The 13,199-nt window shown below is 37.8% G+C and overlaps 1 protein-coding gene and 1 pseudogene across 3 annotated transcripts; one reads left to right on the top strand and one right to left on the bottom strand.

Annotated features, from left to right (window-relative positions):
• Positions 1-3,406: 3,406 nt before the first annotated feature.
• Positions 3,407-4,655, top strand: LOC137254297 (uncharacterized; annotated as a pseudogene).
• A 1,855-nt stretch (positions 4,656-6,510) lies between these two features.
• LOC137233646 (uncharacterized) lies at positions 6,511-10,053 on the bottom strand. Of its 3 annotated transcripts, none has more exons than XM_067756849.1 (5): positions 8,724-10,053; positions 8,030-8,655; positions 7,541-7,939; positions 7,284-7,472; positions 6,511-7,203 (listed from the first exon to the last, which is right to left on the bottom strand). In XM_067756849.1, the coding sequence occupies exons 4-5, from the start codon at positions 7,294-7,296 to the stop codon at positions 6,800-6,802; spliced, it is 417 nt and encodes a 138-aa protein (XP_067612950.1). In that variant the 5' UTR covers positions 7,297-7,472; positions 7,541-7,939; positions 8,030-8,655; positions 8,724-10,053; the 3' UTR covers positions 6,511-6,799. The 3 variants fall into 3 exon arrangements, with proteins under 3 accessions (XP_067612950.1, XP_067612951.1, XP_067612952.1); XM_067756850.1 differs by having other exon boundaries at positions 8,030-8,071; positions 9,644-10,053; XM_067756851.1 differs by having other exon boundaries at positions 7,276-7,472; positions 8,030-10,053.
• Between the last annotated feature and the right edge of the window lie 3,146 nt (positions 10,054-13,199).

Below are 13,199 nucleotides of genomic sequence, written 5' to 3'. Positions count from 1 at the left end.
AATGGTTTGAACTACTACTACTTATAAATTTTATTCAAAAACATATCAGAGAATTTGTTTTAAAAACGCTCAGAATTTGTTTCGAAAAACCTTATCTGAGCGCGAATGCAATACATTTTCATATGAAACAAATTCTGAGATATGGCGTTTTCGAATAAAATTTATAAGTAAACGACAATAGCGACCGACATATTAGAACACGTTTTGTGTTTGAACCAATACAGAAAACATTTCGAGATGGTTTGAAAATTTGTGTATTAATGAGTTTATAAACTATTCGAAATCAAGTAGAGCGCCTTATGTGGTCATGTAAACATTTTCATTACTTCCACTACTTCAACAGTGTGCTACAGTCCAATTTAGATTACTTTAACTTACATATCTGTATATTTTACTTGCAATATGTAGTACTCGCCATTGTTATTTGCCTGCCAATTTTTCTAACAGGGCAACTTTTCGTTTTTCCAGCTCAAATTCCCTTTCAAACTTTTCTTTTAAAATTTCTTTGAACTGTTGTATGGCTTCGCTTCTAGCCCTTTTCTTGTCTTCCACTTCTGCTTTTTTTAGTTCAATTTTTTTTTCATAGTATATTTCGCGAGCAGTACGTTTTTTGCGTCCGACTGAATCAGATGAAGAATTATAATGTGAAGAAAATGAAGAGGAATTCGAGCAGGAAGGAGAAGGAGATACCGATGAATGTGGCGCAGCCGGTAATTCTACTGTCGATGTTGATGGAAGTGGAGAAACCGCTGATGATGGTAGTTGAGTTGGCGATGAGATATCTACCGACACCTTCTCGAATGGCCTGAGACCCTCGCAAACTGTATGGTCGTTTTTAATAATGGGTGTATTTCCAAAATACCGTGGTGTGATGGTAGCGTGCTCCGCCTATCACACCGTATGCCCTGGGTTCAACTCCCGGGCAAAGCAACATCAAAATTTTAGAAATAAGATTTTTCAATTAGAAGAAAATTTTTCTAAGCGCGGTCGCCCCTCGGCAGTGTCTGGCAAGCGCTCCGATTGTATTTCTGCCATGAAAAGCTCTCAGTGAAAACTCATCTGCCTTGCAGATGCCGTTCGGAGTCGGTATAAAACAAGTAGGTCCCGGCCGGCCAATTTGTAGGGAAAAATCAAAAGGAGCACGACGCAAATTGGAAGAGAAGCTCGGCCTTAGATCTCTTCGGAGGTTATCGCGCCTTACATTTGTTTATTTTTTTATTTTATTTCCAAAAATTTCATCCATGAGCTCCATATACGGAGCAAAACATGGACTTGCACCTGTGCTGCGATTGTTGTCCCGCGCCGCCTTATAAGCCTGAAGGAGTGTTCTAATCTTTGACTCCAAACACACCGGAGTTCTGTCTGAGTCCTAAGAGGAGGAAATATATACTTTAAATTTTAAAAATAGAAGTATTACAATTTTCATAACATACCGAGATACCAAATGATACCATGTCTTCCAAAACATTGGCGTAGGCCACTCTCTTCTTTTTGGGGTGCTCGAATTCTGTTTTTCGAGCCAGATAGCATCTCAGGAATCCCGTTGTTTCTTCACGGGACCATCTTCTGCGTTTTTTATCCTCAGACCTAAATAAAGATAAAGAGTAATATTTTTTTTAATAATTATTAGTAACATTTGCTGAGGAGAAGTGAACAGCTAAGTCGCAGCACAGCTGAACAACATTTTTGAAATCTGTCCAGCAGGGGTATCACCGAGCCTGGTAATGCATTGTACAAACGGGCCCTTGAAGTTGTCCACATGTTGTTTCTAAAATTTTCCGAAAGACATGCTGATGTTTGGCAAGTTCCAGGTTTGCAGTGAAAAAGGGGAGCAGTGTAGCTTCTTGACTGCTAGCTATAAGAGATATCGGGCGATATGACTCTCCATCGTTAGTTGGTTTACCAAACTTTAGTAGCGGTACCACCACAGTTTCGACAGTAGCGAAGACTTTAGAAACCGTTATGCTCCCTCATTTTACGACGAATTTCGATTAGACATAGCTTCCGCAAAATGGACAGCACTATCACCGCGCTAAACGCCATAAACACGAACTGAACCAGCAAAAAACTCATCATAGGACAGGGATCATGGCACTTTACCTGGCAAAAGGTATTGAAACATTCAACCAGGGAACATAACTCGAAGAAATAGAAGGTTCTCCCCCCCCCCCCCCCCCCCCCCCCCCATCTAAAAAGATCGGCCAAAAATTATCCTAGTGGTCGGAAAGCGTCGGTTAAACAGGGGATATCGCAGGGTGGTATTTTCCCCACTTGTTTAATTTCTACATATCAAAGCTGCCTTCCCTACCAAAAGGAGTTACCATAATTTCCTATGCCGACGACAGCACAATAATGACTTGAGGGCGTGCCCCCAATATAGGCGAATTAGTTTCCAAAATCTCCTGTCTTTCTGGTTCTGTCTCCTCGCACAATCTGGTACTGGGTACCGGCCAAGTCGACGGCCACGCTGTTTACGACGTGAAAGCAACAGATGACGCAAATATTTGAGGTTGTACCATTCGACAACACTCTTACCTTCAAGGCTTCCGAAATTGTCTCTAAAGTACAACACCGCAACAAGATCCTCAAGTCACTTGCCGGCAGCACCTGTGGGAAGAACAAAGAAATGCTACTATCAGCTTACAAACCATTTGGCCGGCCGCTCATGGCCCTCACGTCACCAGTCTCAGCGCCTGACTTAAAAAACACACACTGGAAAATGCTGCAGGCCAGCCAAAATACTGCGCTTATAACTGCTACGGAATGAACACAATTTAACTGCCGGACAGAATTTGATACTGTGCCGTGGACGAACGTGGTAACTATGGATGGATGGAAGGGCACAATATGCATTGTGATTACAAATCCTATCTAAAAGATCATTTGCAAACTCACGCCGCATCTTGAAATATGGATGCCGCTAATTTAACTACACAACAACTACAACTGAGGGCAAAATGCGTAATATATTACCATTTAAATCTTCATAACTTAAATAACTTTGATTTTCCTCCATTTTGTTCCAAAAAAATGTTCCTCCACCAAAAAAATGACTACTTTGCGTTTTATTTAATTGTAAAATGAAATATTTTTACAATTTTTGTTTTGTTTTGTTTTGCGCTTTTTGAGTGAAGTTGGCTGCGATAGTTCTAAATGTCAAAAAATTTCCTTGGTGTATTTTAAACCTCATTCACAATAGAGCAATTTTTTCTATTTTCAACACTACCTCTCAACTCGGTTATTGATTAGCCGACTTCGCGAGGACTGGATAAAATAACCGAGTTAGTGTTGTTGCTTTGAATGTAATTCGATGAATAAGCGAGTGTTCTTTTCGTGCTCGCATATATGCGCGTTCTATTCTAAGCGAGTGCGAAAAGAACGCCAAACTCGGTTAAAATTTCCCTGCATGTATTTAACAACCAACACTGGTAACATTTCAGCTGTCAAAATCATCTGTTGTTTATTATTGACGTTTTCTTTGTTATTTATATTACTGCAATGTCCGATAACGAGGATGAAAAAAGCTGCTGTGGTCTGTTGACGATGATACACTATTCCAGCCGCTTCGCTTAACCAATCATGGTACAGATGCTGGATGACGGTTTTTGTAACATGGAATGATGAATATTTGCTTAATTTTGTATTCAAAAGAGCGCGACGTACAAAGAAAATCAATTTGACCAAGGTGCGCTTGCCGTTGCCATTGGGAGAAATTGTGAACGTTATATTCATACTAGAAATTAATGCTTTCTTACTTATGCGAAGCGGTCAAGAATACATGCAGTTGACTAGCTAAATGATACTGGAGGTGGCGTACGTTGTATGGCTCCTGCACCCAATGTAGGATTTAGCTGTATACGTTACGTAGCAAGTGAAAAGGCACTTACATTGGAAATGTATCGCGATGTGCCAGATGTAGGTCGAAGTGTACCCATACTTTTACAGCGTTGTGATATAACGTTTGATGATAGAAATATATTCAACTGCTCGTGGGAAAGTGAACGTTATACGCTCGTATCTGAACAAGTAACAGCGGATAATTTGGACTTTTTGCACCATTTATTAAAGGGCGAAATGGAGTTAACTACAAGACAATGGCTGCATATCTTCACGGTATCCACAATTATCTTTGCTTTGGTTGTAGGTACTTGGAATGCTATACTAAAATAAAGTTTGTTATATATATGACGAGTATATTTTCCTACTTATAGCTTTATCGGAATCGAATAATTGTGAGTACGATATACACCAGCTATGCGCATATGCGACTAATATAGATTGCGAGGAGCGCCGTCGTCTTATATTTCTACAATGTGGAGCATTGACATTTTGTATTATTCACAACTAAGCAACACCATACAAGAGCACAGTATAGTCATAACGTATATGCACCACGTAGGCGTTGCTTGTATTTTACAGATGAAGAGCAGGTGGCGCAATTGCGTTTCAGCTACGATAACCAAATGGATACTTGTTTAGTTCAAGAAACGTACAAAGCCATACCTGGGATTGTGGCATGTACTTGGGTTGAAACACAGCAACATTTAATATGTATGAGTTGCAACAATATATTTTATAAAACTAATTTTGAAAATCCTGCCAATTTTCACCTCAAAAGTTATAAGCAGAAAATAAAACTAAATAACATTATATAAACTGTAATAAATGCAGTCCCATATAATTATTTAAATAAGAGATTAAAATTAGTTAGCAACTACGTAAGTATATGTGGATTAGAGGTTTACGGAGTAGCTCCTTGCGGAGGGATTGTCCCTCGTTCACTTACTCCAGAGAGGCTTCGAACATAACCCCGGTCTTTGGAAGTGCAGCGTCTGCTGAAAAGAAATAGAGATACATAAAATGGTCACACTTTTGTTTGTATATTTCGGCGTAGTTTGTGGCTCCCATGCGGTCACGCACAAAGGCGACTTACCGTTGCTATGGTTCTTTTAATACTCATGCCTCTAGTTACACAGGTAGCCTCCAGTTTTTTCGGCTGTTTTTAGGAGCTCCAATTCCCGATGTGCGAACAGTAGCAATCCCGACCACCAGTCGTTACCACACCAGTCGCTAACCCCAGCGGGTTATGGAGTCAGAATATTCCCGCGGTAGGTATGCCTGTCGTAAGAGGCGACTAAAATATTAGATTCAAGGGACTGTGCAGGGAGGGGATGGGCTGAAGGTTTAATGTGGCACATAAATCGTTCCCGAGATGGTCGCGCCAGCACTTTAATGGTGTTGTGGTCCCGGAGCGCACGGGATGTGTATCCGGCTAAGGACCATCACATCGATAACACTCCCCAAAGCCTTCGGGGAGCAACCTTATCGCTACAACAACAACAACAAAGAAACGCTGATTGCATGCTGCGCGTCCACGATATGGTGGGCAAGCCTGAAGAAGCTACAGGCCTGCCAAAATACTGCCCTCAGAACCGCCACGGGTTGCCTTCTTATGTCCCCAGAACATCTACATAATGAGTCGAGAATACTCCCATTACGGAGAGAAACGAAATGCTAACCAAACAGTTACTGTTGAATACCCAGAAACTTAGACATCCCAACAGACAGCTGATTGAAAAGGAACACCTCTCAGGGGGTTAAGATATCATCTCCGCAAGCATTATGAGGAAATACGGCACCTGAAAACACAGCCGTATGAAGAAAAAATTACAAACAAGCCCTCAGTTATATGCACAAAAAGGCTTCGAACATCTTTGGCAGGAAAATTGCCCTGTGAACCCAGTTCTTAAAGACAAACACACAGAACTCGCAGAAGAGGAACGCACTCTCTCTAGGGAGACGCGCGCCACTTTAATAGCAGGATAAACTCTTACATATTCAGAATCAGCCCCGAAATGCATAATGTATGTACTGCTTGTAACGTGAACCCACATGACACCAACCATCTTTTCAATTGGAATGTGGAACCAACGCCTCTAACACCTGTTTTTCTCTGATCCATCCTTGTTGAAACTGCAATTTCATCGGACTTTGGTTGTGTGACTTGTACGCCCCTACCCTTTGTGCCACCCTAATAATGTTCACAACAACCGGGGAGAGCGAACGTCATAGCTCCGTAGATATGTATCTAGACGGAATTTCGCAAGGTTGTATTGCTGGTGGGGTGGGGTTACACTGAAATGACAGTCCTTGGTCGGGAAAAATCCCGAGTCGCTCCGGTACATAGAACCGACTTGCCTTGGGAAGTGTTGTTGCTGGTCGAACCATCATATGTGGTAACGAGCTTATGAGGGTATAATACTCAATTTCAGTACTTAATAAATACAATTGCGGTTCCACCTAGAACTATAAATTATCAATTCACAAGTAATATTTACATGCAGAGGCATGTCTAAATACCTACATACGTCTATACGTCTATTTACAATTGCTAGCTACGCTACTGTATTTTGTTGCTTTCACTTTATAGCAATTGTGTTAGTACATACATAGCCGACATTTGCGATTAATTGAAAGTTCAAATGTTTATATTTAAAATATGACATTTTATTTTTTCGATATGATTTCTTTCTTTCTCGATGTTCAATAAAAATTAATTCATACAATCAATGCACATCATTTAAATATTTTCTTTCTCTAAAATACCTAAAAATATGTACAAACATGCATTATAAGTATAATTTTAAATTCAATTATATTTGCTTTTAGCATTGAACTAATTTAATTTAAAAATTATCCGGAAACAAAATTGTATTGACCACGTATTTAATGTTATTTTATTTTCTTTAACTCATCGAGATTATCCGCAAGATGGTGCTCTTCAATGTTGTTGTCTTCTTTACTTCTTTAGCATGTGGAAGTGACTCCTCTGTTGGCCCTGCAAGTGGTGTGGTATATAGTTTGCGAAACGTTCTTGCAGTCTATTAATTTCTTCATCTTCAGCAGCATGTAACGCTTGTAAATTGGTAACAACTCTTGCTGGCGTAGGCGTTGATTGTTGCTCATTCTCGTTTTCAATCTCCATCTCTTCTACCTCGTCCACTTGCCCTTTTTCATAAACAACCCCCTCTGCAGCTACACTTGGCGCATCGCCTGCTCCCATCTCGTGTTGACGCTCTACTGCAACTTGTGTATTTGATATATCCATTGGTGTTGCTGTTGTAATAGTTATATTGGGTGCATCAGTCAATAAAATACGTGGCGTTGCTGTTGTTGATGCAGTTGGCATTTCGCCGACAGGCTCTATCGGGAATACATTTTACGTTAAAGTGGTTAATTGGATTTGATTCGAACAATATAAAAAGTTTTACTTACAAACTTACCATCATCCATCATTTTCCGAACCGTTATCGCTTTCTGACGATGATGATGAGTTAATGTTACGTCAATGGTGAGTATTGCTGCTCAGGTAGCGATGGTGCAATGGGACGTGTTTTTCGTGCTGGGTTTAATGCATTGCAAAATAGCGCAACGAAATGTGGTATAATCAAAGTCTTCTTTTAAAGCCATGCCTATGTATTTGTTAAATACAAAATGTTCAATGTATATAAAATTTGTCTTTCATTCTATTCACACTCACCATTATGTGCATAGCACTCTTTGCTAGGAAAACGATCCTTTGGCCCATCACCAATACGTTCAAGCACACCTTTACCCTGCTGATTGACAATTGGAAAGGGTGTACGTCTACGTAACTCTTGTCCAGCAAAAATACCTGCATTAACATCTAATGGTCGCCGTTGCGGTGTAATTGGTAACGGTACACGTGGTAAAAGTGTTGGACCGCCAATTGACGTTGATGTACCAGTAGCAGCTGGCGAGCTGCGTACACCAGCCAACTGACGTAGTGTTGTTGTAAGTGTGGTGCTGCTAAACCGCTGGCGCAAGCGTAGATCTTATTCTTGACTACTAGCAGTTGCAGGACCACTCGGTAAATGGCCAATAGAAAGCCGTTGAGTTGTGGCATTTATTGGGCCGGCTGCGGGTGCACGTGGAATCAGAGCAGGATACAAAAAATTATTAACATTTGCAATTATGCCTTAGTAAATATTAAAAGTAACGTACATACCGTATAAAGATTTTTGTCCGCTACTTTTATCCCCATATCGTGCTAATAATCAATCAATGATGACATGATATAAAACTTCTCGCTCTCTGAGAGCGCGTGAAAATGTGCATTTTTTATAACATTGACCATAGATGCCATCATCCTCAAAATCAAATTTGGGCATTTCGGAATAACTTTGGGGTATTTTACATGGTAAAGGTTTAATTTATGATTTTCACCGAAAACTTACTCAAGATTGTCAAATGGGATATCAAAAAACTCGAATTTTTTCAGGATCACAAATACAAAAAAAAGCTTATTTTACCCGTTAAAAATTTTTCCGTGACAACACGTGAAATTTAATTTTTTGATAGCTAAGATAAAATGTACTTATCTCTTTTCGTGCGTTAATATAACAGCTCATTTAATTTTGTTATTTCTTGTACCTTTTTTACAAATTTTTGATCCGCTTATGTAGTTGAATACACTTGAAATGAAAAATAATGAAAACGCACCGATTTTCTTGGAATTTTTTTTGCGCGGTTTACGCAACTCTGATCTTCAAGACCCATTCTTGGAAACGAGTGAAGTTTGTTTACAATCGAATGAACCAATGTTTACAATTGAATGAACTTTAAGACCCATTCCTGGAAACGAATTGAGAGAGAATGAATGTTTCGTATCATGTCATCATTGCTAATAATTTTACGGCCACCTAAATGAGAAAAACCCTGGCTTTAAACTCAATGAAATAAGCGTATTTTCGTCTTTTGTTATATTCTTGATTTGATGCTTGATGAGATGATTTTTTTTTTTTTTTTTTTTTGGAGATTTGATTGCATGGAGGAGGACCTTCTTATATTTGAAAGTCCCAGTTCCAGGTTATTGTCCAATGCATAAAATGATTAATTTCTGGATTAACTTTCCAAAGTATGTAAGTAATTTAGGCTCCACTAGTACACAATGGTAATACCAACTGGCCAGAACCATGTGTAGTAGCTTGCTATTTGTATTTAACTAAGTGCTTTGTAAACTGGTTTTTTCATGGCACCACGCCAGGTTATTTTCAAATTATAGTTATATGTATGTTTGTTATTTATTAAATTTGTGTTTATGTCCAATTTAATTTAGTAAAGGTCTTTAATTTGTTGATATTTTTCCAAATCTTCATATCACAATAGTTTAAATTTTTGTTTATTTTCAGTTTAAGTTGGTATTTTTGTCCACTTTCTTTGTTTAAATTTTCCAAACTCCAATATCACTTTATGGTTGTATGATTAAAATCCAGTAATTTGTATAATCCGGTAAGTTTTAATATAATATATACAGATTCTCTAGCCCATTCAATTGTTGTTTTTGTCCAATTATGGTAATTATTTTCCGTTTATTTAATTTTTGAAGTATTTTCGTCTTATCAGGTGTTATATTTTATAATCAGGTAAGTTTTAATATAATATATACAGATTCCCCAGTCCATTCCATTGTTGTTTTTTGTCCAATTTTGGTAATTATTGTAAAATTTTGTAAAAGTATTATCGTCTTATCAGGTGTTATATTTTATATTTATTCTGGTTATGTGTACATGACTGTACATTAGTATATAATAAGGATATTTTCAATCCCGTTATTAGTTACTCCGTTAAATTGTCCCGTTTATTTCCGAGAATTTTATTTCCATTAGTATGTGTGTATATGAACATTAATTTTCAGTGGCTTGTTGCCAAGTGTCGTTTGATTTTTATGGCATCACGCCAAGTTTTCCGTTAGTTTATGTATGTATTTATAATTTTGAGGTTAGGTTTTTAGTTGGCACCACGCCATTTTTTAATGTCACTGATTCCTATTAGGAGTGCATAAAACCACCCTAACTCCAGGTCAGGGAGGCACTGCATCTCCTAACACCGCCAAAACGCCCGAGGGAAGCAAAGTAGCCAACCTTGAGGCCTATTTTATATTTTCCACTCAACGCAAAAAAGCCCGAAAATTGACGTTGAGTTGAGGATGACACTGCACGTCCACTCGCGCGAAAAGACAAGAACGGAATGATGAGATGATTTGTTATTTAAAAGCTATTTTCTTTGAAATTTGAAAGCAACCATGGGGGCCATGGGGATTCACAGTTATTTTCTCTACTCTCATATTTCTCTCATTTTTCTGTTAAATTCCTCTGCCCAACACAAGAATTTTGTTATCAGATGAACTTTCTGACAAATTAACGTTAATTTGACGATCTTAACGTTAATATACGAAACGAAGTGACTTCGTTTCGTTTATTAGCGTTGATTATCGTAACGAAATGATATCGTTTCGTTCGTTAAGCATGCCTGCTTTCTGAGTAGTGATAGCAGAAATCTTGTGTCGGGCAGAGGAATTTAACAGAATTCTTGAGTCGGTTTGAAATAAAATTAAAGAAAAAAAAAAACTTTTTTAAAAATAAGCTTTTATTATTTTGGTTAATAAAATTAACTAAAAAGTAAACAATAAATTGACTCTAAAGAAATATAACACTTTATAAGTTCATTGTAAGCTTAAACGATAATTAGGCTTTTTCGTCTGCGACAAAAAAATTCTATATTGTACATAATTATATATTTTTAACATTAAAACTTTACACCTAAATTATTAAATCTTACAGTTTATATCACAGTCCTAATTGTTCTATTAAGAACATTTAGGATCCCATTTTCTTGCTATCGCAATGTAACACGCTTTTATTAGAACAATTAGGACTGTGATATAAACTGCAAGATTTAATAGTTCGTTTTATGAACAAGTAATAGAAGCTTGTTCTTAGAAAAGCTTTAAATATAAGTATAGGGGGTGAAACAAAAACACATATTTCAGTTACATCTGCGTATAATGCGTATTGGAATTTATTAGTACACATTTTATGCGCAGCAACTTCAGAGGTGTATTTAAAGTTTAAAGCATTGTAAATATAAGTATTGAAGTCATGAGCCTGGGCATTCGCGCAATTTTAGTGATGTAAATTGCATGGCGCCAGCGCCAATGCGGTGCTAGCTCAATGGTAGCTCATTGACGAAATGACTCCAAGCGAATTTTTGACGCTACTTAGTAGTGAGTGCGTATTGAGTGAAACGACTTTTGTGTGTCAGGCACGAGTTTGGTGTTATTGGCGCTACTGGCAATGATGACACTGAGCTGTTGACGGTAGCGCTGGTAGTTCAGATTTTGAATCAGAGAAAGAATTGATGACCCGTGTGAATTATTATGGCTTTGGCCGTGTAAATTATTATGGTGTATTTGTATATTTTAGATTTAATGCACAATTAATATTTGTGTGTTTGAGCGGCCAAATAATAAGAGTAGTATTGCTAAAGTGCTGCTTAGTTGATGGAATGTCGCTAATTTCCTAGCGATGATCAGCATATTGTCAATATTTCGTTCAACGGACGCGCGAAATTGCCACATCTGCTCAAATTTTCCAAGATTTTCCATTCCTGATTTAACTTAAGCTGTTATGCCAATATTTTTCAGCCAGCTTTTTTCAAATAGGTAATTTTTCCAAAAGCAAAATAAATTACAGAAAAGATTACAGAGTTAAACAGCCTTAAAAATTCAGCTATGTTGGTTATACACAGAAATACAACAGAGGGTTGTGTCACCGCTTTTCGAAAGCGTTGAGATTCACCACGCGTAACACGCGTGATTCACCACGTCCAAATATCACAATCCACGGATAGGTACCGGCGGGTTTGTATGGGACTTAGGCTGTTATGCCAAAGTAAATACAAATCTTTACCGATAACTCTGTTATCGATTAATTTATCGCATTCTAACAAAGTAATATTGCATTGTCATCGGAGTTATACATGTGTGCAAAATTTCAGCTCAATCGGACACCGGTAAGTGTATCAAATTTAACTTGCAAGATTCCATTACAGACATCAAAAGTGAAACTAAATAAAAGCTTATAATAATTATAATAAAAAAGTACTAAAACTACCATACTGCCACACAGACAGATAATTTGCAGTCCACCTTTTAGATTGAGTAGATACTTTAAAGTCCAGCGGCAACGTTCTGTGATTGACGTGTCAAAGGTCTTGATAAGTCTATCGCTTCGAGTACTGTTTTATAATGGGGTATTGGTTCATTTCGCAATTTACTTGTGTGTTGATGTCATTTAGAGCAGTGGTTGGTAAGCAATTTTCGAAAGCCATGCTGATGATTGGCAAGTCGCAGGCTTTTGGTGAAATTACTACTGGCGATAGGAGAGAGTTCGGACGATATGAAACTCGTACGTTAGCTGGTTTTCGAAGCTATAGTAGCGGTACCGCCCTCACCAGTTTCAATTTGTGAGGCATTCAGGGACGGGCCTACTGCTTTAGATGATTTAGAATATTCGATGGCTTCTTTACCCTCTCTGGTGTTGATGGTAATAGAGGACAGACGCTTACCTAATAAAATTTATACAGAATAAATTTGAGTACATATGTATATATAAAGACAATGATCAAATCACAATTTTGCAAACAAGTTTCCAATAACTAGTACTTTCATATTTAAAATAGAGTATTATCATGGTTTAGCGTTTTTTGCTTCATTTCAAATTACAAATTTAATGTAGTTAAATGACATTTTTTAATACTGAGAATATGCCTGACCAATGATATAAAAACAGTTTTTGTAACGTATGGGTGATTGAATTTCTTAGACCAACGTTTAACGAAAGCCAAAGTACCTTTAGCCCTATTCACGCAAGATTCAATATGAAATTTAAAAGTCTGTGAAGGGTCCATTGTAACTCCTAGATCAATAAAGTTAGTGACTTGCTTAATTAAATAATCGCCAATAGCATAATCATGGGTTTGGAAGGATTTCCTTGTAAAACACATGAACTTACACTTAGGGAGGTTTAGTGACATGGCGTTTACATTACACCAATCAACTAGACTATTCAAATCCGCTTGATAGGCATTACAAGGTTGACATCATCAGCGTACATCAACGGCTTGCAGCACTTCAAACCACTTGGAAGGTCATTAATGAATAACAGGAACAAAACTGGACCAAGGTGGCTGCCTTGTGGAACATCTGAAGTTACGTTTATGAACCGAGACCAGCAATTATTAAATATAAATGTTTGTTTTCTTTCCTTCAAATAAGAAGAAACCCAAGAGAGGAACAATGGAGGAAATCCTAACCGATTAAGTTTGAATAACAGTAT

Source organism: Eurosta solidaginis, chromosome 5 (assembly GCF_040869045.1).
Source record: "Eurosta solidaginis isolate ZX-2024a chromosome 5, ASM4086904v1, whole genome shotgun sequence".
Classification (NCBI taxonomy): Eukaryota; Metazoa; Arthropoda; class Insecta; order Diptera; family Tephritidae; genus Eurosta; species Eurosta solidaginis.
Note: the sequence above shows the minus strand (reverse complement) of the source record. Positions and strands in the feature narration are given on the sequence as shown.